Below are 24,966 nucleotides of genomic sequence, written 5' to 3'. Positions count from 1 at the left end.
TCTGTATTTGGGATGAATATTTTATTTGGTGCTAAGTGCTCAAAAGTGGTTAAATCTGTAAGGATATGCCTGGAGGTTTGTTCCATCCCAGTACTTGCCTCCCAGGCTGCTGGACCTGCTCGTGGATTGGATTTTCCCCTTTCGTTCACAGTATTCCTCCAGAACTTTTTTAGAATTTCTCTGACAGCCAACGCATAGCTTATAGGTGTTTTATCCTCGTATCTTCTTCATTCACGTTTAGGCTCCTTTGAATGAATTTTACGAGCGAGTCTGGTGAGAAGTCTGTGTTAACTTCGCCTTCACGCACGAGCCTCTTTGGATGCACCTAAATAAATTGGTGTCAGATACTATAATTGACATGTAGACTCCGATACGTTCTTATGTCCTTAAAACTAAAAAAATTACAGATACAGCCCATTGGTGCCAGCCAGCAGCAGGTGTTGTATTAAGGTGATGTCCTGAATCATGTTGGGCAGGTGCTTAGAGGGGAGAGTAGTTTGCTGGTCCAGTAGGTATTGTGAATTTCAGGCCAAGGAAGTACATTTCCTGTCTGTGTTCCCAGGTGTGTGAAGGGACCCTAGTTTGGATTATCTCCCCAGGATGTTAGTGGACCACCTACCTCAAAAAACCACCTGGGAGCCTTCTTAAGAATTTCAGACCTACTAAACCGTCACCTCTGGGAGTGGGTCTCTGAAATCTTCATTTTTATTAGCTTCTCCAATGAGTCTTACCCAGACTTCAGAGTTCCCTTATGGTTCTTATAAAGGGGGAAAAAAAAAGGCATGGTGTCACCACATACCATCATTTTTATTTGCTTCCTGTCTTCATTTTAAATCATTTTCCTTTGCTTATTAACAGTCTCTTTCATATACTCATAACATTTTTTCAGTTCTCAGTACACTTCGCTTGTATATCACCATGCTGTGACAGATGAGCCAGGGTCGCTCAAGAGTTAGGGTCACTTCTGAGTGTCAGAGCCAAGGCGGACTTGAGGGTTCCCTGCCTTGCATTGTTGCTCTTTGTGTATCTTTTTGAGGGGAATATATGACCTTAGGTCATTCACTAGGACAAGCCTGGTTATCGCACAGTGCCCTGTTGGTGTGTGTTCACTCTACCCCAGCACCTAGCACACAGTAGGTACTTAGTATCTGTGGAATAAAAAGAAAGGAAGAAACCTCTGGGAATAATGGAGCCAAAGCCACCACTCCACTTCAGTGACCTCTCATCTGATCCCACCTTATGACTTTAGGGCTTAAAGTGTGTATTTGGGGAGCCATTAACTGTTAGCAGCTGAATAGAGAGCATCACTTGGATAAGTAAATGATCAATTAAAATCAGGTTGAAAGAAAAGACTCGGGTATTTGGTGGATAGTTAATTACAATTGGTCTTAAAGGGTTGCTGCCTGGGGGCATGGTCCTCAAGGTTAAGAATGTGTAGTGAAAGCCCGTCAAAGGGAATTGTGCGCTACAGCTGGTTAACCAAAGGTATTGGTGAAATTATATCCCCGCACCTCCCGCCCCCTGCCCGGTCTACACCGGTGCACACACAGCCTGTCTGCGATTATAACCGAGCATCCGGAATTTCGTGAGGTAGGACAATCCAGATACTCCTTCACATTTTTAAATCCTTTCCCCCAGTTTTTGGCTCTGAAAATAGGGGTCATCCTCTGTCTCTAGCTTTACTTCCTGACATCTACTAAGGAGTCCTCTCTCGTAGAGCCTCCCATATACATGGCCGTGGATGGCTTCCCTTCCGTGTTTTTTTAATTTTTGCTCAAAATGAGGAACGCCTCCCCCTTAGAGCCTAAACGCTGATCGATTTCACGATGCCACACGCACTTGACTGGGCTGTGCCGAACAAGGCTGTTGCCCAAACTGGACTCATGGCGCATCTCACTCACCTGGGCGGTTTCTCCATCGCGCCCATGAGTCAGAGCCGCTGCGTAATGGGATCCAGCCGACGGAGTCAAAGGGCCACATGCAAGCATTTGATGAAGGAAACACAGAGGTCTCCCATTTACACATTCACCCAACCATCAAGTCCGCGTGTTCACCATGGCCTAAGGAGTAATTGGCGTGAGAGCGTTTTGCAGAGGACGGGGCCTGGGAGGGTGGGGTGGTACCAGAAATCTTTCTGAACTGTTGTTAGAATACCAACTGCGGATAAAATGAAATACAGTCGAGGCTCAGTTGATTTTCGTTTAACCAACCTGCCATGTTCATGGATGCCCCTCACTCCCCCAGTGACACAGGGAATACCCGTGCCCTTCGGTGCCCTGTAGTAAAGTGAAATGCAGCCAGAAGTCAGTTGTATTTGTTCCCAAACCTGTTTATGACACTGTTTTAATAACGCTGAATAATAATGTTAACGTAACCATGTTTATAATAAACATAATAACAAATATGCCAGTATTTATTATTGTACGTGTATGAGTTCATTAAATACCCAAACTGATGAAATGTGAACAGAGTTGTTTACGAAAAACAAGTTGAATGCGTAGAAAGGCTTACAGTAATTTGCTTAAAAACTGCTGTCCAGTTAGGTGGGGGTGAGAAACAATGAAAAATTCACATAAAGACATAGGAGCATTTTGCATTTACATCGCTCTTAAAAATGTCTTAAGTTCTTGCCCCACTTGAAACAATAAGTGGAAAACAATAACTAGATGATGCATTCTGGGTGTGATTTAGTCAAGAAAGACTGTAGACCTTGACCCTTCCTTCCTTCATTTATTCATCCGTACACTCAACGTGGGACCAGCGCCTGCCGTCACGTGCCAGGCACTGTTCCGGGAGGATGTAGCAAGTGAGCAAAACCGACACGATTCCCCACCCTCATGGACCTCACATCCTAGTGGGGGGAGACTGACAATGAACAAGCAAGTAACTATATGGAATGTCAGATGGTGAATGCTGTGGAGAGAAGTAAAACAGGGAAGGGGGAGTAGAGACTGCGAACGTGAAAATGGGGGCTACCATGTAAATGTAGCCTGACTGTAAAGGGACTATATATAGAGAGAGAGAGAGAGAGAAATGGGGGTGGTGGGGGAGGGAGAGGGGAAGCAACCCTGTGGACACAGGGGATGAAAACACTTAGAGGGAATGGCAAGTGCAAAGGTCCTGAGGTCGACACATCCGTGGTGTGCTCAGGGGAGCCAGGCCGGGGAGAGAACTAGGAGATGAGGTCAGGGAGGTAACGAGGGGCCAATTTATATTGGCACTTGCAGCCCTTGGGAAGACTTGGCTTTTATCCTGAGTGAGTGCGATTCATTGCAGGGTTTTGAGGGGCGGAGTAATACGGTATGACTTGCCTTTTAAAAGAATCACTCTGGCTGATGTGTTAAGAATAGGCTGAACGGGCCCAAGAATAGAAATACAGACTAGGAGGTGAACACAGTAAACCAGGTGAGAAATGATGGTAGTTGGACTGGAGTGTAGCAGTGGGGCTGGTGAGCAGCAGTGGAACTCTGGATGTGTTTTGAGGGCAGAGCCACAAGATTTGCTGAGGATTGGATGAAAGAGAGAAATCGAGGATGATGACATGTTTCTGCCTCCTCACCCAGATGGATGGAGTTGCCATTCAGTGATGAGGTGATGGAACCAGTTTGTGGGGTACGTGTGTGCTGGAAATTCAGTTTGGGGGCGTGTTAAGCTTGAGCTGCCATTAGACACTCATGGAGAGGGTAGTTGAATACACAGGTTTGAGTTTCAGAGGAAGGGACCCAGGGGGAAATGTAAATTTGGGAGTCCTCAGAGTACACATGATACTGAAAACCATGAGGTTGGCCTCCCCAAGGGAGTGAGTACAGCTGAAGAGAAGCAGCCCAAGAATTGAGGCTGGGGGAGCTCTAGTGTGAGAGGCTGGAGAGATTTGGAAGAGCCTTGGCAGTGTCCTGGGCTGAGGTGTGAATGGCACAGCTGTGACATGGGATGGAGGAGACCTTCGTGGGCTGAAGGCTCCTCCCCTGGACTTGAGTAGGCACTCTGCGCTTTGCAGTTCTAAGTAGCTTTCCTCTTCACCATTTTGGGGTCTGCAGCGCTGCTGGAAATGGCCCCCTTGACTTACCCAGGTAGACACACCACAGTCATCCCCGACTTTGCTTCCACTCCTCCAGGTGGTGGGCTGTTTCCACCTGAAAAACCATCTGCGGCAAGCCAAGGAGACCCCATGAAAATGCAAGGCTGTTCCTCAGCTGTTCCCAAACTCTCAGACCAGCTTCCTGGAACAAGTAAGAGACCCCGTGTAACCAGATCTGTTGTTCACGGTTCAGATAAAGGCCTGAGGCAGAGACTCGATGAACTCTTACCCCAGTCCTGTTCCCATTTGCAAGCTCCCCAAATCCCCTTGTGTATAACTTGCCTTGAGACTCAGGCACAGCAAAGAGGGCGGGAGAGATTTGGGAGTGAGGGTAGGTGGTAACAATGCCTTCTCCATCCCCGAGGAGTGGCCTTCAGAGACAGAAATGACCCCTTCTAGAAATCCTGTCTCTTTTCTTTCTGGGGGTAAAGTAAGTTACACGTTCTGTGCTTTCTTTTCCTTCCCGTCCCTCCCACCCCCAAATAAGTAAAGCAAAGGACAACATGGTAAAGTGAAGCCAATCCCAAAATGTGTTCCATATGTTCCACAGAACACGAACGCGCGCACACACACACACACTGTTTACACGGTGTTTCTGCGGTCAAGTCCCTTGTTCTGAGCTCTGGTAGCCTGTTTTTCTTCCTTCCTGCTAATCACACTTTGTAATGTTGTATTTATTTATGTATTATGCAGGTAACTACCTTCCCCTTCTAGAACACATGCCCCAGTGTTCTGGAGACCAGATCTGTTTGCTTAACTGCTCTATCCCCAGTGCCTAGCACGGGGTCAGGTGTATAACAGGTGCTTGGTGTACTGATCATCACGGGAATGCCCGGTCTTGTTTAGCATGTGGACAGGAAGGCTGACTCACCTTAATAGGCCGGAGGACACCTCTCCCTGTCGGCACATGACGCCACGTGTATGTGTGCAGAGTTGGAAATCTGGCTCCCAATCTGATGAGCATTCTCGCTAAATCAGATTCAGGACACGTTGCTTCATATGGCTGATCTTAGAACTTTTCTGTCCAAAAAGACTAAATTACAAAAACAAAAGCTTCTGGGTGCTTAAAGGGCCCCCCCTGAGGCTCAGCATAGCCCACGCCATCCCCTTGCAGAACTGTCATTGTGCCTTCAGAGATCACGTCTGTCGGCACGCCGCTGTGCCCCACGGTACCTGGCACAGAGCAGTCGGTCAATACACAGTTATCAGATACATGGGGTAAATGACAGCCTGTGTCCTCTTCTTGGGAATTTACACTGCCTGTGGGCACATGAAACTCTCAGAAATCCTGCAGAGACATGTCTCACTGCATGAGCCCGTGCTCTGGAGTAAGTAAATGGCTCTGGCTTCCATCCTCCCTCTGCTGCTTGCCAGCTGTGTGTTGTTGCACAAGCTGCCGAACCTCTCTGTGCCTTTGTTCCTCATGTGTCAACTGCAGCAGTACCCATCTCATAGAGGTCTCGTGGAGACTCCATTTGTTATTCCATGTCAGGCAGTGGGCACCGTGCTCCACATGTAGTCAGCACGGAAACGCTAGCTGCTGTGATGCGCATGGTAATGAGGACGACCTGTGCAACATCTGGGCAAACCTTCCACCAAACCTGGCTTGGGAAATGCTGGTAACAAGGAAGGAAAATCAGGAGGGGTTTCATTCCACGTCTGCCACCGCCTGGCTGTGAGTCGGTGGGTTTCCCAGGAGTGTCTGGCTGGGCGGTGTCTGTCCCCTGCAGGGAGGGAGCCTGTTTGAGAGGCCCCTGCAACTGAGCGGTTTCCAAACCTAAAGGGCTGCGAGATCCTGGCGAGGCCCGAGCAGCCCAGGGTGGAATCAGGCGACCCGGGTCCAAGTCATTTAGCATCTGCAGGCCGCCTCTGTCTCCCGCTCTGTAAAAAATAAAAGGGTGAACTGTCCCAGCCATGACCACCTGACAACCTGTTTGAGGTCAGCTGGGATTCGGGGTGAGGGCTTTGGGGTTCTCGGGGCAGGGATGGGGAGAAGGGGCAGGGGCAGCCTCTGTATCCAACCCCCTGCACCCTCGAGGAAGAGGCTTCCAGGCCCACAGCGCACGGCGCCCCTGCCCTTTGGTCAGCCTTGTCACCCGCTGACTCACATCTGGTTCAGGCGCGTAGCAAGTGTGTCTTTCGTGTAGCTGTGCCAGCTCTGCGTCTGGGCTGCCCTGCCAGCCAGGCATGCCCAGGCCTCCCAGGACAGACTGGTCTAGACGCCTTGGGTAGCACAGAGCCCCCTGAGCTCCCACAAGGCTTTCCATCAAGGCAGCCACCTCTTCTCGCTGGCATCCTTGGAGGGGCACCAGACATCAAGTTTTAGAAATCCTGTGATCAGGGCAGATGCCTCATAGGGTTTCTGAGACTCTCAGTCCCAGCAGCTCCAAACCGTGCAAGGGTTTGTCCCTGGAGCTTAACTTCTTTGGCCTAAGACAACTTTAAAAGATGAAGTGTTCGTAATCATTAAATCTTAGTGTCCTGATAGAATTTTGTTATTTAAAAGAGCTTTCGCATCTGGACTTCGTGGGAGACCCATCAGTCCTTTCTGTCCCGAGTTGGAATCTGTTTGCTTTGCATCCATCGGTCTTGTCACGCTTGTATTTGTTTCTGTTTTCTTTTTGGCTCCCCCCCCCCCCCCCCCGCCCGTTCTTAGAAGTTTCCTTTTGAAGAAAGCAGACCGTTTCGGCTCAGTTGGAGGGAAAGAGAAGGGCCGGCATCTGGGCTACAACCAAGTGGTTCCCGGGGAGAAGGGCAGTGAGGGTCAGAGACACAGCCAGGGGCAGAGCTGGGTCTGCCCGAGGGGCTCACTCCTCCCTCCAGTCAGGACTCCTCACCCCCAGTTTGTACCTCACAGGCTGTGTGACTTCTCCTGCAGGTGTGACGTCCTCCAGACGTGACCCACTGCACCAAGTGGAGCGGGGAGGGTCTGTTGGGGACCCTGGTTTGAGTGGGGCCTTGGTGGTGAGAGTAACCTTCCGGGAAGCTGCTGCCTTGGATGATTTGGTCTTGGAGAGACACAGCCGGGCACAGTTGGGCTTGGGCTTCATTGGGAGCCTGGCCCCTGGTTTGCCACTTATTGTTCAGGGAACCTTCTCTGAGCACCTCCTGGTGCCAGGCCTGGTGGCAGGTGGGCAGGTGGGTGAGAAGTGAATAGAGTCACCCTGTGCTCTCTAGGGTCGAGTCCCCAGTGAGAGGCAGGCAGGTGGAGGCAGGGACAGAGCTGGAAGTGCCCTCGCCTGGGCCATGCTGAGAAGGGCACCTGCCTCCCAGGGTTGCTTTTGCCCAAGTCCACAGGGGCCCCTCACTGCCCTTCCTCTCCATCATCAGTGTCCCCCAAAAAGCAGTGCGACCAGGCATGTCCCCCCCTGCCCCACTCCCTCCCAAGAACAACTTGCTGTGTGACCTTGAGCAGGTGACCACCTCGCTCTGGTCCGTTGGCCTCATCTGAGAGTGAAGGGCTGCTTGCTTGGCCTCTGGGGTCCCCTGCCCCTTGCTTGTCCTGGCAGGGCTGGAAGCAGCCCCGGCTGGGATCTCCCTGCTGGCAAACTTCCTTTGGCCAAGGTCATCGCGGGCCAGGCCAGCCTTCCTGTGGACCGGCTTGTGTCACGAGCTGTCACATGCTTGGTGTTTGGAGTTCAAGCCAAACAGGTTTGGGGGACTCATGAAGACCTAGGAACCTGGCGTAAAAGCCCCAGGAGGAAGGTATGTGATTGGTTTTTTGGATGCACGGAGGCCAACCAGCAGCCTCCCTCAGGGCTGATGAGAGGAGCAGACTATCTGCGGAGCGGACTTCAGCTCTGGGGTCAGATTCCTGTGAATCCTGCCTTCCTTTCTTCCTCTCTCTCTTTCCTTTCTATTCACGCCTCTCTGTGACCTAAAAGGAGTTACTTCACCTCCCTGTGCAACTGTCCCCTCGGCCAGAAGAGGGCACAATAAGCCATCTCACGTGGTTAGGGGAACATTAAATGGAAAAACCACCTAAGCTACGAGGGCCCGCGATGCCGACCCTTCATGCGTTAGCTGAGGGACCACGGCGACTGCCCAGGCCGGTGGTTTCGAACCTCTGCCCCATCCCTCAAGGACCACTTTCATTTCCCTCTTCTCAGCCCGCACACTGCCAAGGCTTTCCCTATAAAACTTCACTAGGCACGGACGGGGTCCTGCCCCAGACTTCAGAACCAGGCCACCACCTATAGCACGCCGCCGGCACCTGACTCTGCTGAAGGTTTCTCCCAGCCCCACGCTCCCCCGGTTTCGGTGCACAGGTGCCTCTCCAGGGATCTTGTTAAAATGCAGATTGTGACTCAGGAGGTCAGGTGGGGGCTGAGTAGCTGTACTGCTGACAAGCCCCCAGGGACTGCCGATGCTGGTCCGCGGACCACACTTGGAGTAGATGGGTCCAGACCAGTGGCTGCTCTCAGAGTTGGCTTTTAAAATTCCCAGTGCCTGGACTCCAAGCCGGCTAAGTCAGAACCGGCAAGTCTGAGGAGTGGAGCGGGCACAGGGATTGTTCTCATGTCTCGAGGTGATGCCAGTGAGACCCCCAGACCCCCAGTTCCACCCAGAACTGCTTCCTGGCTTCGTGGGTGGCTTGTGTGACTCTTCTGTGGGCAGACGGCCACCCCATCAGGCTTTTTGGAATATTGAAAAGAGCTCTTTGATCCCCATCACTACAGGGACTGTGTCTGGGAGGGGGCCCAGGCTTTGGTGTCAGGTGGTCTTGGATTCAGGTCTTGGCCGCACCCTGTTGGCTGATAGAGTGTGGACATGGGCCTCCTCACCTCTCTGGGCTTCCGTCTCCTCCTCTGTGAGATGCAGGTCATCACTGTCCTGCTTCCGGGAGTGAAGCACCTGCAGTAACTCCCGGTGTACAGCAGGCACCTGTGTAAATGACGCTATTACCTTTTTTTCCTTGTTTGACATCCTCATTTTGCAAGCAAGCCTACCCTGGCTCAGAGAGGTGGTGGCATTTTCCAGAGGCCACACAGCACGTTATCGGTGGTTCAAGGGCTGAAGTTCGGGCTCCTGCATCCCAGGGATGTGTCACTACTCCCACCCCGACTCCCAGCCTGGGAGACCCATTTGAGTGCAAGGGGCCTTCTTGGAGCAGAGGGTGGAGCCTGCTTGGATGCCGACGACCGTTCCTGGCAGTGGCAGGTGCCAGGAAGCAGGAGGTGGCTCCCGCGAGCTCCCACCTGGGGCTTCACCCACCTCCAGGGAGCGTCAGTATCATCTCAGCTTGTCTCGCCTTTGACGTCGGCTCACACGCCCTTTGCCTCTCCCTTGCCTCCTGCAAAAGTGCTGAGTGTCAGACGACAACTTCAAATGATTTGCTCTCTCAGAATTTGTGGAGAGTTACGTAAGACGCCGCGGCGGCCGTGTGGCCTAACCAGCTCTGGGGGTGGCATTCCACGAGGCCCCTCCTGACTCCTATGCAGGGGAAGAGGTGGAAGGCGGGGACGCAGGCAGGGTCTCCGCTCAGAGCGCCCAGGCAGCCTGGCAGGGAGCATGGTGGGGAGGCACCCCGGGGCCCCGGAGCGCGCGCCCTGGAGTGTATCCCGGAGGTGGCAGCCCCTCCCCTTGACCTAAAAACTCCTCGGTGGGGTTCTCTGAGCCCCTGCTGCAGTTCCTCTCCTCCCCGTCTCTCTTGAACTCACTTCTCTCAGGCATTTGTCTCCACCATGTCCTGGAAGCTGCTGTTGCTAAGGTTACCAGCAGCCTCTAGGCAGCTAAATACCGTGGCTGGTTCTGTCTGTCTTCCTGAACGTGTCGGTAGTGTCAGACACTGTAAATTCTCCCTCTTCCTTGAAATATGTGTCACCGTGGACACCACTCTCACATCACCCCCTGCCCCTCTGCATCCCATCCTCAGTCCCTGGACCCGCCCCTGTCTCCCCTCCCCTCGGTGAGCCTGTCCAGCCCCCCTAAATGCTGACCCGTCCCAAATTCATCAGTTTCATTTAACTCGCCCTCTTGATTTCTCCCTTGGGTGTGTAATGAACGTTTCAAATGTAATCTTTTCAAAACGGCTCTCCCCACAAAGTCTTCTCCTGCCATCGTCCCCTTCTCGGTCAAACAAACCGTCCCACCCTGGACTCCATCTAGACTGCCTCAGCGCTGCCCCGACCCTGACACCCAGTTCCAAAATGTGTCCTGATTCCACTTCTCACTTCTCTACATCCTCCGCCTCCATCATCTCTTGCTTGACGAACTGGTCTCCCCATTTCCGTTCTTTGCTATCCTGCAATCCGTGCCCAGCACAGCGGCCGCATCGGGTCATGTCACCTTGCTGCCCAGAAGGATGCGACCCTCCCCTCTGCCCACTCTTACCTCCCTGACATTCCAGGCAAGTGAGAAGATGCTCTCAGGAGGTGAGGGCAGGTGGGCACGGCCTGCCCAAGTGTCAGGGAACCGGGGGTGTCCTCATCCCGCTCACATTCCCTCACCTGCGGGTAACACCCATACGGCACCTGTCCCCCGTCTGCCCTGTGAAAGCGGCCTCTTGTGTTAACTGCTCTTCTTGGACAGTCGTAGGGCGGCCAGGCGTCTCTGCATATTCCTCAGCTTTGGATTTCTCTGTGAATTGCCTTTTCGTGGCATTAAATGATCTATTCAGTGATCGGCAGCCTTTGCTCATTTTTCTTAGGCACTCCTTAGTTTGTGTTGTCACTACTTCATCTCCCTGGCCCCAGCATCCCCTGCCCCCGGGACGACTCCGAGATGAAAGGCCAGGTGTGGGCCCTGATCCGTGACGTCACCTTGTCCCCAGCTCCCCAGAGCCCAGTGAGGGCGAGCTCCAGCTGAGGTGCTGACCTCCTTCCCCTGTGACTCATTACCTCGTGCAGACACCCCTCGCAGACAAACCAACCCTGTTAGATCCTCGCCAGGTCCTTGCATCCCTCTCTCTGCTCGGGCCCCACGCTGGGACCTCCCCCACATCCCCTTTTTCCCCATCTTCTCCCCGACCCTGGCCTTCCCTCCTGCTGCTTCAGTTTTGTTTGTCGTGTGTAGTCCAGTGTATCGGATGCCTCCTTTACCAGAAACCACTGGGGGCTGAGCGAGAACTGGAGGCCCAGAGGCCCCAGTCTCAGCCTCGCACCGGCATCTGAAAATGAGGGTTTTTCCCTCTAGGCATCGCTGAGTCACACGCAGACTGTGAAAGGTAACGACCTCTGTGTCATTCACCAAAGCTTCCTTGGCAAAGCACCTGGCAGGTAGTGGACACGCCATCCGTACAGCAAATAATGAAAGGCTCCCTACTGTGTGCCAGCCACGGGTCTAGGTGCGGGGGACGTCAGGGACAAAACACCTCCAGTGGAGCCAGAAAACCAACAGCCGGGTAGACACCGAGTGTGTTGGTGCAGTAAATACAAGAAAGACAGAGAAATGGACTCGAGGCTGGAGTTGCAGGGTAGGATGTTTGCAATTTCAAATAGGGCATCTGGGAGGGAGGCTTGCTGAGGAGGAGGCCCTTGAGCAAGGACTTGGAGCGGGGGTGGGGGGGGGTGGGGGCGTGACTATGGTGGGGAGCCTTCAGGGCAGGGTCCGCAGGAATGGACCGGAGGAAGCCTAAATGACACCCTCGAGGGTCAGGAATGGAACAGCCCTGCCTTTCAGTGCCTTCAGACTCTGGAGGTTTCTGACAGTGAAGAAGTGACTGTCCAGCCCTTTCTCGATGCCCTGGATTCAGGACCATGAGTGTTATCCATTTTACTGGGCTGTGAGGAAGGATGCTCAAGGGGCCCCACTCAGCCCATGTTCTGGCCCCCGCACTGAACGGGCGCAGATTTCCGTGACTGAGAAGCCTGTGCAGCGGGGACGTCTGGAATCTAGGATCATCACCTCTTCATTCATTACATTTTGGGGGTTTGCTGTCCACGCCTTCAAAATGAGGTGTTAAGGCTGCTGTGACGAGCAGACCCAGCTCGGTTCCTTGGCCTCACATGCACCGTGCAATCATGTAGATGACGTGGAACGGCCCGTCGAGGGGGCGGGGGTGTGTGCTGAGAGGTCAGTGGGGCGGGGCCCGGGAGCATCTGCAGAGCACTGGTTCCCAGCCCTGGTCCCACACTGGAACCGCTGCGGAGCTTAAAGATGCTGATGCCCGACGCCACCCCAGAGGTTCTGACGTCACAGGTCCGGCAGCAGCCCAGGCCTCCCCAGCGGACTCTAGTGAGTAGCCGGGGCCTCTAGTGAGGCCACGGGGAGGAGGGCTCCGCGTGCATGTGCCGAAGGAAGCCCTGCGGAGCCGGGGAGACAGGAGCTGAAGGAGCGAGATGGCTGGGAGGTCGGCGGGGCTGGGCTGTGTGTGGAAGAGCTCGGTCCCCACCAGGAGCCTGGGGTTGAGTTTCGGCAGGGACATGTCACATCCCGCTGTACCTTAGGGAGGGGGAACAGATGGGAGGGGAGCCAGCGGGGTGGGGTGGGGAGGGGGCCTTGCAGGAGACCAGACTGGGCGGCAGAAGAGAGGGAGGAAGGCGGACGGAGCCGGCAGGGCCCTGGTGGGTCCCCTGCGCTGGTGACCCCTGCCCTCACACCTCCAGAAATATCCCCCTTGTGCCGAATTCTTTTCAGAAGGCAAAGGGCCCCCGTATCCTGGTCCCCCGGGGCTCTTCCTAGCCCCGCTCTGCATCAGCAGGCTGCAGGGATTGTCTCCATTTTACAGATGAGGAAGCTGAGGTTGGGAGGCCGGGAGGCAGGGAGGCCCTTCCCGGGGTCACACAGCCAGTGAGTAAGAGGATGGGAGCTCGCACTCAGGTCTCCGACGGCTGTGCTGCCTCCTCGGGGCTTATGACTGCTGCCCACCCCCACAGCGGCCACAGTCAAAACCCCATGCGAGTTGATGTTGGACTTGATTGTCATAATAACCCTATGAAATAAAATTGCTCTTCCCGTTTTGTGGATGGTGAAACTGTAGCTCAGAGAGGGTCCATGGCTTGCCAAGGTCACACAGCCAGTGAGTGGGAACCACGAACCACAAGGTGCTCGTGGGTTAAGCGTAACTGTGCTGAGGATTGGAGAATATCTGGTTTCTTAGCACCTCACCTCTCAGCCTCAGACAGCTGCTGGGCTCTCACAGTCCTCCGACCACAGAAAGGGTTTCACAGTCAGGAAGGAGACTGTCCTGCTGGGCATCACCACCCCAGTCCCTAAAGGAAACACCCAGGTGGTGACTTGGGGTCTCCTCCAAAATTGTGGCCCATAGAGCTGAAAGACCTGGGCTCTGCTCCCCCAGGAAAGTCTCCATCTATCTGAGCCCCCGTTTCCTCATCCGTGAAATGGGTATAAAATCACTTGTTCCTCCTACCTCCTGGACTGCTGGTAGACTCCGGAGATAACAGCAGGCACAGCACTTGGGAATCACAGCGGCTGTTGTGTTGTCCTCCATGGGGCCAGGCAGTGTGTGAGGGGTGGCGAGAGGCACCTGCCTTCGGGGGCCTTGCCCCTGACCATTAGTGCTCTACCCAGGAGGACGACTAAGACTGGGGAGAAAGCCTGCTCCCGAGTAGAGATGGCTGTGCGGCCACAGGAGCTGGAGGGTGGAACGGAGCAGAGGGGAGCAGAGATGCCTGGCAGCTGCAGAGGGCTGGGAGGTCCACGGTGTTGTCTTTGTTTGATTGATTAGGTTTTTGAATGTTTCATAGATGTGTGATGATGGTGAGACGAATGAAATGGAAATTGAGAGTGCCAGCCCGTTCGTCCCCAAAGCTGCTACATCCTGCTGGAGACGTTGCCCCAGAGAGGGGACAGTGTAGGGGAACCTGCCACGTGCCAGGACTGTCCCTTATTCCTCAGCCGGACAAGGTGTGCAGGTCGTCCGTGTTTCCGGGCAGCCTGGCAGCTAGCTGACTGTCCCCTCCCAGCATTGGGTGGGCTGGCCGAGGGGTCGTCGTCGTGCTCACCCTGAGGTGCCCCCTGCAGGCCACACCTCATGGGTCTTCTGGTCCATCCGGGGCACAAGCTTGCCGCCGAGCCTTGGGTCTCAGTTTTCCACCTTGAATCTCGCTCGGGACTGATCGCACAGTGTCGGGGAGGAATTCAAGCAGGGGCAGTCCTGAGCCATGACTGAGAGCCAGGACCTCAGAGGGGATCTCATCTGTGGAGAGAACAGAAATCTTCCCTCTGGCACCTTCTTTGTTGTTCTGTTTATACATTCGTCTATTCTTGTAGGTATGTGTGAGAGCTACCTTGTCAGCTGTGGCACCGTTAACATCTGGGCGGATCAATCGTCATGGGGGCGTCCTGTGTGCATTTAAAGATGTTTAGTAGCATCCCTGGCCCTGTCCACCAGATGCCGGGTAGCAGCATCCCTCCCCTCAGATGTGACGACCCCAAATGTCTCCAGATATTGCCAAATCCATGCCCTGGTTGAGAACCACTAATTGAAACCCTGATGTTTCAGCTTTGAGACGGACCCCGTTCCCAGCTCTTTCTCCCTCCCTGGAGCAGGCGAGGTTCCCAGAAGGGGTCGCCCTTCCTGCTTTCCCGCCCACTCACTTCCATTCTTCTACCTAGAGAGGCAAACTTGGGACCCGGAACAAGTTACTTGACCACTCTGTGCCTCTGTTTCCCCGTCTGTAAATTAGGGCTAACAGAGAACCCATCTCGTAGGAAGAGTAAGATAGTTGATATACATAAAATATTTAGCACAGTGCTGGGCACCACATGTGTTGTTCTTATTCAACAAATACTTATTTTTGTGATGCTAAGCCGGGGATGCAGCAGCGAACAGGACAAGGGCCCTGACCTTGAGATCTCACAGCTCCTGAGGGAGGCAGATGCACGATTCTGTGATTGTGATTCAATATAACAAGGGCTGTGATGGGCAAGCATGGGGGGCCGTGGGAGCCCACAGGAGGGACACCTCATCCAGGAGTTAGAGAAGGAAGTCTTCCTGGAGGAGGTGATATTCCAGCTAGGATCTGGAAGGTGAGTACGACTTAGCTGGATGCAGGAAGGGGAGGAATAATGGTCTGGATTGTCTATCTTTAAAAAAAAAATTAATGCTTTCCTGAAAAAGAAATCCAGTTTAATGGGCTGTAGTAGCAAATAGGACCAAACCGGGTCAAGGGATCCAGGTTTATACCCCCTCTGAGATCCCTGACACAAAAGTTCTCCGCACAGTGAGGCCGGAACAGCTGCCAGGTGCAGAGTTCCAGCCTGGAGGGGACCCGGACCTACTTCCTCTTCCTTCTGTAGGTGACGGTGGTAACTTGGTACCAGAACGCCCCCCCCCCAGATGCTTTTGCGGGGAGCATGGTGCCCGGGGAGGCAGGCGGGGAAACGGTGAAGCTGCCCTCTGCACAGCAGTGTCCATTCCTGGCTCGCCTGCCCATCCAGTGGGGGTCCTGAGGGCGGGCCTGCCCGGTGCAGTGTCTCAGAACCCCGCTTGTGGACGCTTCTGCCGGCCCATCGCCTCCTAGTGGAGGGAAGGGGGTGGGCGGAGCATGGTGGCGCTCACACCGGTTGTTCAAGGTGCCTGGAGAGGCGGTGCCAGCACGAGACCTCCCGGGTGCTGTCTGGGTACCCACCGGGCTGGGCTCCTGGTGATGCTGTGTGTTATTCCTCTCCCCACACAGCTACAGTCTCCGCCTGGCATCTCGATGTCCTCCGCCAGCTGCCCCGTACATCACCAGGCAGTGTAGGAATGTCAAGGCCACAGCTGCAGCCCAGTTCCAGGGATCCCTCTTCAAAGAGTAGATGCTTCGCCTGCTCCTTGACAGGTACGCGGAGGGTGGAGCAGCCTCCGGTGGCTCTGGGGGCCGAGGGTCAGGGCTTGGATTTGGGGGTGGGCTGGGCAGGAGAGAAGGGGGTGTGTTAGGTGGGGCAGGGGGCCTTCCTGCAGGGAGGGTATATAGTGGCTGAGAGTGTAGACCCTGGACCATCTGGTTCAAATCCCACCTCTGCCTCTTACGGGCTGGGGGACCTCAGCAAGTTACTCTGTCTCTCTGAGTCTCAGTTTTCCCATCTATAAAATGGGGATGACAGTAGTATCTACTTCATAGGACTGTGAGAATTACAAGTGTCAAATGTATGAAAGCACTTACAACAGTGCTTCACACAGATAAGCACCAGGTAAGCCTAAGTATTAGCGATCGTTATTGTAATAATAATAATGACAATAATACTCAGCACTTAATTGAGACCTTCAGCGGCTTTACGGCCAGAAAAGGTTATGGAGTCCCTATTCCCACAGTGTATTTGAAAGTGGAAGTAATACTAATTCATAAAGTATAAAAACTTAGATTTCTGTGGGACTAGAAGTCTCCTTCCAGATTTTCTGATGGTGAAACCTGAATTCATTCGTGGATGCTGGACTTTTCCTCTTGGGGGGCCGGGCTTTGCCAGTGACCTTGAGCAGGCTTGGGTTTCCCTGCTGGTGACCTGGAAGGTCTTTTTTCGTTGTGTCCCCGAGACCAGCATCTCAAGCATGATTGGGGCACCGGTTAAAAATACAGACCCCAGGATCCCACTCCAATTCACTAAACGAGCATGCTGGTGAGCAGGGCCTGAGAATCTGCATTCGCAGGTGGCCCCGTGGCTCTGGGACACACTCAGATTCGGGGATGGATCCCTGCTTAACATGGCCAAGGTCACTTGGAATGAGACCGCGGCTGTTTAAGGCAAGATAGGCTGAATTCCGAAGCTCTGGGGTCTTTTGTGCCGTGCCTTCCTCCCTCACGCCCCTCCTCTCCTTGATGGCTCGCTCACTCCTCTCTCCCACAGCAGGTGGAGTTTCTGGGATTGGCCTTATTTCTCTGGGGGTTCACTCAGGAAGGGAGTGGAAATAAAACCCACTTTCCCTAGAGAGTTTGTGCTGCGCAGCTGGCACTGAGCCCACCTCCTGGGCACCAGCTCCTGAAAGGGGAGGTGAGCCCAAGTCCGGAGCGCAGTGGAGCAACGTTGCGTGGATGCTGCAGTGCTCAGGACTGGACGGCCCAGGAGACCATCCCCCCTCCCACTTTACAGCTGGAAGGGTTGGGCCCCGGAGAGGAGGCTCAGCTAGAGTCTTCTGGAGAGCGCCAGGCAGAGCCAGGATGTGCAGTTCCCCACTCTGGGTCCAGTGCGTGTCCTGGGATCATCCTTTTGGCAGCTGCGTGGACTTTCATGATGATGGGCTGGCAGGGTGTGGCTTCCAGCTCAGAGCAGGTGTTCTTTGCAGCCTGAGGGAGAGGCGGGTGCAGCCGGACTGATTCCTGCCCAGACCGGGGTGTTTCTGTCGGCCACTGCAGTCTCAGCCGTAAGCATGCCTTGCAGCTTCAGGCCCTCCCCTGGGGCCCGTGCTCAACCCTAAATGAATTCTTTTCCCTTAGTTTCAAATGTGCGCAGCTTCCCAAGCTGGGTGCTCAGATGAATAGAGGCCCAATTTCATTTGTATCTGCAGCTCACAGCTTCTGTTCACTCACCAACAGTGAATGTTCAGAACTCAACAGTTTACTTTCAAAGTGACTGAAAATTGCTCCTTAAAATCTTATTTAACTTTTTCTCTAATTTTTAAATTTGTATGTATAATAAGTATGTGCTACTTATTATTTCAAAAAATGACTTTTTTTTTTTTTAAACATCTTATACTATTTGTCTTAGTCTGCTTGGGCTGCCATAGTAAAATACCACAGACTGGGGGGTTTAAGCAACAGACATTTACTTCTTATGGTCTGGAGGCTGGAAGGCCAAGATTGGGGTGCCAGCATTGTGGGGTTCTGGTGAGAGCTCTCTGGCTTGCAGATGCTGCCTTCTAGCTGTGTCCTCACATGGCAAAGGGAGGAGGCTCTGGTGTCTTTTCTTATAAGGGCACTAATCCCATCATGAGGGCCCCACCCACATGACCTCATTTAAGCCCAATCACTTCCCAAAGGCCCCATCTCCAAACACTATCATTTTGGGGGTTAGAGTACAATTGTGGTGGGGAACACAATTCAGTCCACAGCACTGTTTAACACAGTTCCAAAATGATGTTTTGAGATGCCGCGGCAAAGGATTTTAGCACCGGAAGGGATGTGTAGGCAGATACCCTCACTTTACAGAGAAGGAAACTGAGACACAGAGGGGCAAGTGACAGCCCTGGGATCAGCTTTTTGAGGCCCAGACGGATGATGGATTTTAAGTGGTCTGTGCCCACTGTACAGGCTCTGGGGTTTGTTCTGAGGAAAGGATGACATCCTCAAAGCACCCAGGACTGCCGTTCATCCTGCTGCCCTTGCCGGGGTAGAGGCTCTGGGGCCAGCTTACTGGACAGTCTGACCCAAGGCGGGGACCAACACAGAGGAGCTTGGCTTTTCTCCAGCACCTGCCTTCCACTGCCTCCCTTTTCTGCGCTCTCATGACGTCTCGGGCAAAGCCCAGAGCTCTCTGCTCACTTTTAGGTGTAACAAAGTGCCACGTTGCCTAGTCCAGCCTGACACTCCCTTTGCACATCCTATTTTGCCTCTGTCTCTTTCCCATCCTAAGGGGCCAGCCGGACTTCTGCCCTAGGGTCTAGGAGGGGAGGTCCAGGGCAGGGACTGGCACCTCTCGCTGGTCTGGCCGCTGCCATGATCCTCCTCTTGGCCGTCACTGTTCCTTTGGCTAAGACTGGCCGGCCTTGGGGCAGACTTCCCGGTGCTGGCCCTCCCACAGGGTCGCAGGAGTGGGGTGTGTGGAGGGTCTCCGAGATAGGAGAGCGCCCCTCTGGCTCAGCCTCTGCCGACCTCCCCTCAGCTCCAGTCCCAGTGGTCCAGCCACAGCGCCTGCTGCTGGGGTCTCCTTCCTGGAGGGCTGCCTCTCGGGTGGGGGGCTGGCAAGAGGGCTTCTTTTTTGGATCTCACCCCATGACCCACAGGGGACTCACATATACTAGCCACACCAAACCAGGGGAATGCAGAGCGCTCCACGCTGGCCCGTCTCTACGTCCTTCTCCTGCTGCTGCTTCTGCTTCGATGGGCGGGGCACATGCAGGCCTCCTCCGGGCATGAGGCTCCCTCTCTCAAAGGCACCCTGCTCCGCTGCAAGCAGCTCTTTCCAGCCCCATCGAGAGGTCTTGGGGGGTTGGAACTGACATAGTGTAGTGGTTAAGAGCACACTTTCTAGAGTTGAATCCCGGCTCCAGTAATCCTGGCAGGTACTTCACTTCTCTGTGTTTCAATTCGTCCGTCTGTAAAGTGGGTTAATAATAATAATATCACACTATACCATTTTATATAAAGGACTTGAGCATCTGTGGATTTTGGTATCCGTGGGGGTCCTGAAACCAATCCCCCTGTGGATACTGAGGGATGACTGTACCTCTCTCACGGGAATATTGTCAAGATTGTGTAGGTTAGTACAGTAAGTGCCCTACACGTGAACCTTCAAGTTTCGAACTTCCAAAGATGGGAACATGCGTTCGCATGTCCAATCACGTAAGTTAGTTCACGTGTCTGGCGTACATTATCACGTGCGTGTATCCTCTACAAGTGGCTGTGCTTTTGTGAACTTTACTGTACAGACTGTATAGAGTACAGTAGTACCCCTATTGCTGACCATCCTTCAGCTCTACCATCTCCCACCTCTTCTCCCTCCTCCAATCAGTAACTCTTGCCTGTTCACTTGATGCCAGCCCCTGTAATGCCAGCTGTTATACTGTACTATTGTACTTTCCAAGGTACTGTACTGTGAGATGAAAAATGTTTTATTTTTTGTGTGTGTTTGTTTTTTATGTATTATTTGTGTGAAGAGTATTATCAACCCATCACAGTACAGTACTATATAGCCGATTGTGTTAGTTGGGTACCCAGGCTAACTTTGTCGGACTTAGGAACAAATTGGACTTACGAACTCGCTCTTGGAACGGAACTCGTTTGTATGTAGGGGACTTAGTGTACATGAGAAGCACATAGGAAAGTGCCTGGTATGTAGTATTGAATAACTCTTCCATAGATCAGCTCTGCTATTATTATTATTCTCACTGAATTATTATATTAGTAGTAGTTGTAGTAATAATAATTGTAGATAGTAGAATAGTAATAGTAATGATGACCAGGTCCACTGGGTGAGAGAACTGAGCCCCTGAACTTGGCCCAGCGCAATTCCAGGCTCATATTCAACCCAGTGCAGCAAATGTCATGAAACAGTCACTCATGTGCCTGGCTGTGTGCCAGCTACCGTGACTGGGGTTTCCTTGTTGGAAGCCTGTGAGCTAAGCCGCTCCCTCGGAACAGAGAGCACACACAGGCTCTGGAGGGGGCTTGACCTGGGTTCAAGTCCCACCTCTACTGCTGGTCATCAGCCTGACCTTGTAAAAGTTACTTCTCCTCTCTGGGCCTCTGTCTCTTCCATTTGAAATGGGGATGTGTGTCACCTGCCACAAGGGTCATTTTGAGTATTAGCATGAAATGAAGTGACAGTGTAATTACTTTGGAAAACTGTCTGGCAGTGTCTACTGAAGCTGCCCCTGTGCATTCCCCAGGGCCCAACAGGTACAGTGCTAGGGGTACACTCAGCAGAAATGCATACACGTGTGCACCACATGTTCCTGTATTATATATGCACACCCTACTGCCTAGAGTTTCCTTCCAGTCGGCATAAACACGTACACGTGGGCACTGTATGCGTCTTCTAGACATACATAAGAACATTCTAGCGGCATTACTCATGATGGCCCCAAACTAGAAACTACCCAATTGTGCACGGGCACGGGACTAGGCAGATGGAAGTGGCCTGACCCTGCACTAGAATCCTATAACAGAGAAAGGGCAAGAAGTACAACCACGTGCTCGAAATGGGTGCATCTCACAAACATGTTATGCAGAAGAAGCCAAACACAAAAGGATAGGTATTGATCGGTTCCATTTATTTAAGTCAAAAAATGGGTAAAATCAATCTATGGTGATAGAGGTTGGCAGAGTGGTTGTCCTGGCAGGGGGGCGCGGTGAGGGTTGGTGGGTATCCTAGAAGGGGGCCTGGGTGGGGCTGACAATTGGTCGAATTGTTTCTCCATCTGGGTGTTGGTTACACAGGTGTGTTCACTAACAGTTCGTCAAGCCGTACTCTTCCATACGTGTGGTATACTTCCAAAAATAGTTTAACTAGAAAAATGAAGTAGAGGGATCATGGTTGAAGAGCCCAGGGTAGGCCCTGAATATGTAGCCGTCATTATTATTTTTCTTTTCTTTTTCTCCTCAGCACCTGAAGTGACCTGGAATCAGTGAAGCCAAAGGGACTGGCCTTCTGGCCTCCAGGGAGTACCGACCTATTCCAGATCCATGAGCCTGCAAGAGAGAGAAAGTGCGTGTGTGTGTGTGTGCGCGCGCGTGTGTGCGTGCGCCTGTGGTCTTCAGATGAGGGTCCCGAACCCCAGGGAGGCAGGAAGGCAGCTGATTGCACGCCGTGGATGACACCTGGGTGCAGCCCCCGGCCCATGTTCTGCAGCTCAGCCTTCCTGTTGGGTTGGGGCCCCTCCTACTATGCAATTTTCCAAGAGCTCCTTGATCCTGCTTTTTGCTTCTCCAGTTGTCTTTTGCCACGGCGGGGACTTGGGTCTGGCCCAGGGGTCAGCTCCAGCCCCGTCCGGGAAAGGCCTTCGGGAAGAGGCCAAGTTCCCCTTCCAGGCAGCCCCGCCCCTGCCTTCCCTCGCCCCCAGTGTCTCTGGGAATCCGTGGTGTGTAGACACTTCGGAGCCTTGGTGATCATCCCCCTTGGCCCTTGCACTTGGAAGACTTCCTTCTTTGCCTGAGCAATCTGAGCCGCTGGCGCTCGAGTCGTTTCCAGATTTGTCTTTCTCATCAGTCAGGCCCTGTGCGTCCAGGAGAAAGTCCTCATCTCCGTTTATAGATCGGCTCCTCCCGTGGGAGAGGCAGGGGACAGGATGCTGTGAGGGCGGTGCGGGGAGCTCTCCCGTGTGTGCTCTTCTTTGCCTCCCTTGGTGGGACCATCAACACCCTTAGGGTCTGAGCTTCTCCAATTGGCTGAAAAGGGAAACAAACAAGCAGAAATTGGGAAATGAAAAGTAAGCTGGAGGATTAAAAAGCCTAGGGGGGAGAAAAAGAGATTTCCGGAGGCCGTCTATCGCCTGCCAGGGAACGATGGACCTGGCTCCATCTCTGATGGAACAGTCCATGTCTCGGAGAAACGGGTGAGCTGAGCTAGGAGTTTGGACCCAGTTCAGTGAGGGTCTTGGGTTTTGTGCCTTTGGGGCAGACTCTCAGACAAGGATGTCTGAGACCACTTTGGCGCTGTCTTCTCAGCCCCAGTTTGGATGGTGATACGTCAAACCCAAAGCGGAAGGAGGGAACTCCTCAGAGTACTCACGAGTGGTCGTGCAAAAAAAAAAAAAAAAAGGGACTTTTTTTCAGGGCTACTATGGTTGATCTTGCAACTCTGTAAATATGTACATAGACACTTTTAAAAAGCATGTATTTATGTCCCTGACTGTAAATGCCCCATTTTTAAAGTTTTATAACTTGTGTTATTTAATGAATCGGTCGACTGGCTGCAGTGTGCGATTTGATAACCGTCCAGGAGGAAGGTCTCACGAGAGCCTCACATGGGCAGAAAAACGCTGATCGTTGCCCTACGTCACAGTTTTCCTGTTTCCCACCCAGCTACAAACCGTGGTTGGTTTTAAATTCTCACAAACTGGAATCCTTTGGCCCACTCCTAAAATTAACCCTCCACAAGCATGAAAATCTGTTGCTGTTCCTTAACCTAACAAGACGATTTTTGTCCCCTCAATGTTGACACTCGTGAACCGTACCCCAGCCTCTCAGTTCTTGAGGGTGTTTTTCCTTTCAGCAGCGAGGGAGGTCCACGAACCCCAAGCTTGGAAAGTCACCTTCAGCCAGTGGCGAGTTCTGGAAAACGTTGTGAGGCCTGGGGAACACTCGTGTTTTGCACGTGTGAACGTGCTGGTCAGCCTCCAGCACTCAGACTGTCAGGAAAACTGTCACGAATGTTCTAATCATGAAAATGGGGGGGGGGGTGTTTTTTTAAAAAAAAAGCTGTGTTTGCTGGTCAGTGAAGGTCTCCGAGCGTGGGTCTGGATTGCAGAAGAGGACATGTAAAGAAAATTAACAATAAAAGTGTGAAGCGCGATTGCGAGGAACAGGCGTGGGAGTGATCATTTTGGTTCCTGTGTTTCGTGTCTTGTGTTTTGGTGACTTCTGTGTCTGCGGGCTGGGGGTCCTTGGCGGCTCCATTCCAGCGATGAGGGAAACCTAAGGTTCCCAGGAAGCCCCCTGTGGAAGTACCCCACCCGGTGAGCAAGCTTACTTACCCTTCCTTCACATCCCCTCCCTCACCCGCCAGCCTGTGAGTTAAGCCATTTGGCTGAGACGAGAAAGGCCTCCTGTGATTGCAAACATACTCTTTGCTTTAAACAGCTTCATTGGACATGGAATTCACATACCGTACCATTTACCCATTCAAGTGTACAAATCATTGGTTTTTAGTAGATTCACAGAGTTGTGCAACCGTCACCGCAGCGGTCAATTTTAGAACATTTTCAATCACCCCCAAAAGAAACTCCAAACCCATTAGCAGTCACTTCTTATTTCTGCCCAAGCCCTTAGCCCTTGGCAACCACAAATCTGCTTTCTCTCCCTGCAGATTGACCTATTCTGGATATTTCATATAAATAGAATCATACAAAATGTGGTCTTTTGTGACTAGCTTCTCTCACTTTGCATAATGTCTTCAAGGTTCATCCAGGTTGTGGCATGTATCGCGACTTCATTCCTTTCTACGGCCAAATATCCCATTGTATTGCATATGCCACATTTTAGTCATTCTTCAGTTGATGGATTTTTGGGTTTTTTCCACTTTTTGGATATTAAAAAGAATGCTGCCATGAACATTCCTATAAAAGTTTTTGTGTGGATATAAGTTTTTTTTTTTTTTAGTATATTGCTGGGAGGGAATTGGTGGGTCACGTGGTAAATCTATAGCTAACATTTTGAGGAACTGCCAGAATTTTCCAAAGTGGCTGCACTATTTTACATTCCCACCAGCAGTATCGGAGGATTCCAGTTTCTCCACATTCTCCCCAGCACTTGTCATTGTCTATTTAATTTTTGTCCTCTTCGTGGGTGTGAGTACAAATGAATTCTTTTGAAGAGCTAACCGTCCTTCTGATCACACATCCTAGCAGAGTTAGATAAAGGCCCTTGAGAGGATGGGGTGAGGACAGGTGAATTATGATGGAAGGTGAGAGAGAAGCATTTTCTTGGGTTTGCGGTGGATAGACGGTAGGAGGTCCCCAAGTGGTCTTTGCCCATATCCAAATATTTCAGAGGGACAGGAGGAAGAGCACAAAGTTTTGCCTTTTCACTTAAACACTTTCTCTAAAAACGTGATAAGATGTCATATTAGAATTCTCTAGAGAAACAGGAGATATATAGATAGAGATATATTAATTAATTATAGGAATTGGCTCACAAGATTAGGGAGGCTGAGAAGTCCCATGATCTGCCATCTGCAAGCAGGAGACCCAGGAAAGCTGGTGGTGTAATTTATTCTGAGTCCAAGAGCCCGAGAACCAGGGGAAGCTGATGGTGTGAATCCCAGTCCAAGGGCAGGGGATGAGATATCCCCGTGCAGGCTGTGTCAGGGCAAAAGGGTGAATTCCTCCTTCCTCTGCTTTTTGTCCTGTGCAGGCCCTCAGTGGATTGCGTAAACCCACTTACACCGTGGAGGGTGACCTACTTAATGTTAATCTCACCCGGAAACACCCTCACAGACACCCAGAAACAGTGTTTAATCCAGGCTTGCCATGCTGTGCTCAAGTTGACACAAAGTAACCCTCACACCTTACTTTCCACTCTCTGGAGAAAACTTACCTAGAAAGCAAACATTGTGGAACCTCCCAGTGAGGTGAAATCCAAACATCAGGCTCTTCCACCTCGGCTGACCCCTGGTCTGGGCCTGCAGAGATG

At 52.4% G+C, this 24,966-nt stretch overlaps 1 protein-coding gene across 7 annotated transcripts in view; it reads left to right on the top strand.

Moving 5' to 3' along the window:
* PRDM2 (PR/SET domain 2) overlaps nucleotides 1-23,128 on the top strand; it is a 118,901-nt gene extending 95,773 nt beyond the window's left edge. For 5 of the 7 annotated variants that reach the window (XM_073795767.1, XM_033843029.2, XM_073795755.1 and 2 more), the window contains 2 exons: nucleotides 15,661-15,804; nucleotides 21,221-23,128. In XM_073795767.1, the coding sequence (XP_073651868.1) occupies nucleotides 15,661-15,804; nucleotides 21,221-21,246 (170 nt within the window). In that variant the 3' untranslated portion in view covers nucleotides 21,247-23,128. Of the gene's footprint in view, nucleotides 1-4,115; nucleotides 4,230-15,660; nucleotides 15,805-21,220 lie in introns of those variants that run through there. The other 2 variants (XR_012327958.1, XM_073795763.1) reach the window with 2 other exon arrangements.
* The last annotated feature ends 1,838 nt before the right edge of the window (nucleotides 23,129-24,966 follow it).

Source organism: Tursiops truncatus, chromosome 1 (assembly GCF_011762595.2).
Source record: "Tursiops truncatus isolate mTurTru1 chromosome 1, mTurTru1.mat.Y, whole genome shotgun sequence".
NCBI classification, from domain to species: domain Eukaryota; kingdom Metazoa; phylum Chordata; class Mammalia; order Artiodactyla; family Delphinidae; genus Tursiops; species Tursiops truncatus.
Note: the sequence above shows the minus strand (reverse complement) of the source record. Positions and strands in the feature narration are given on the sequence as shown.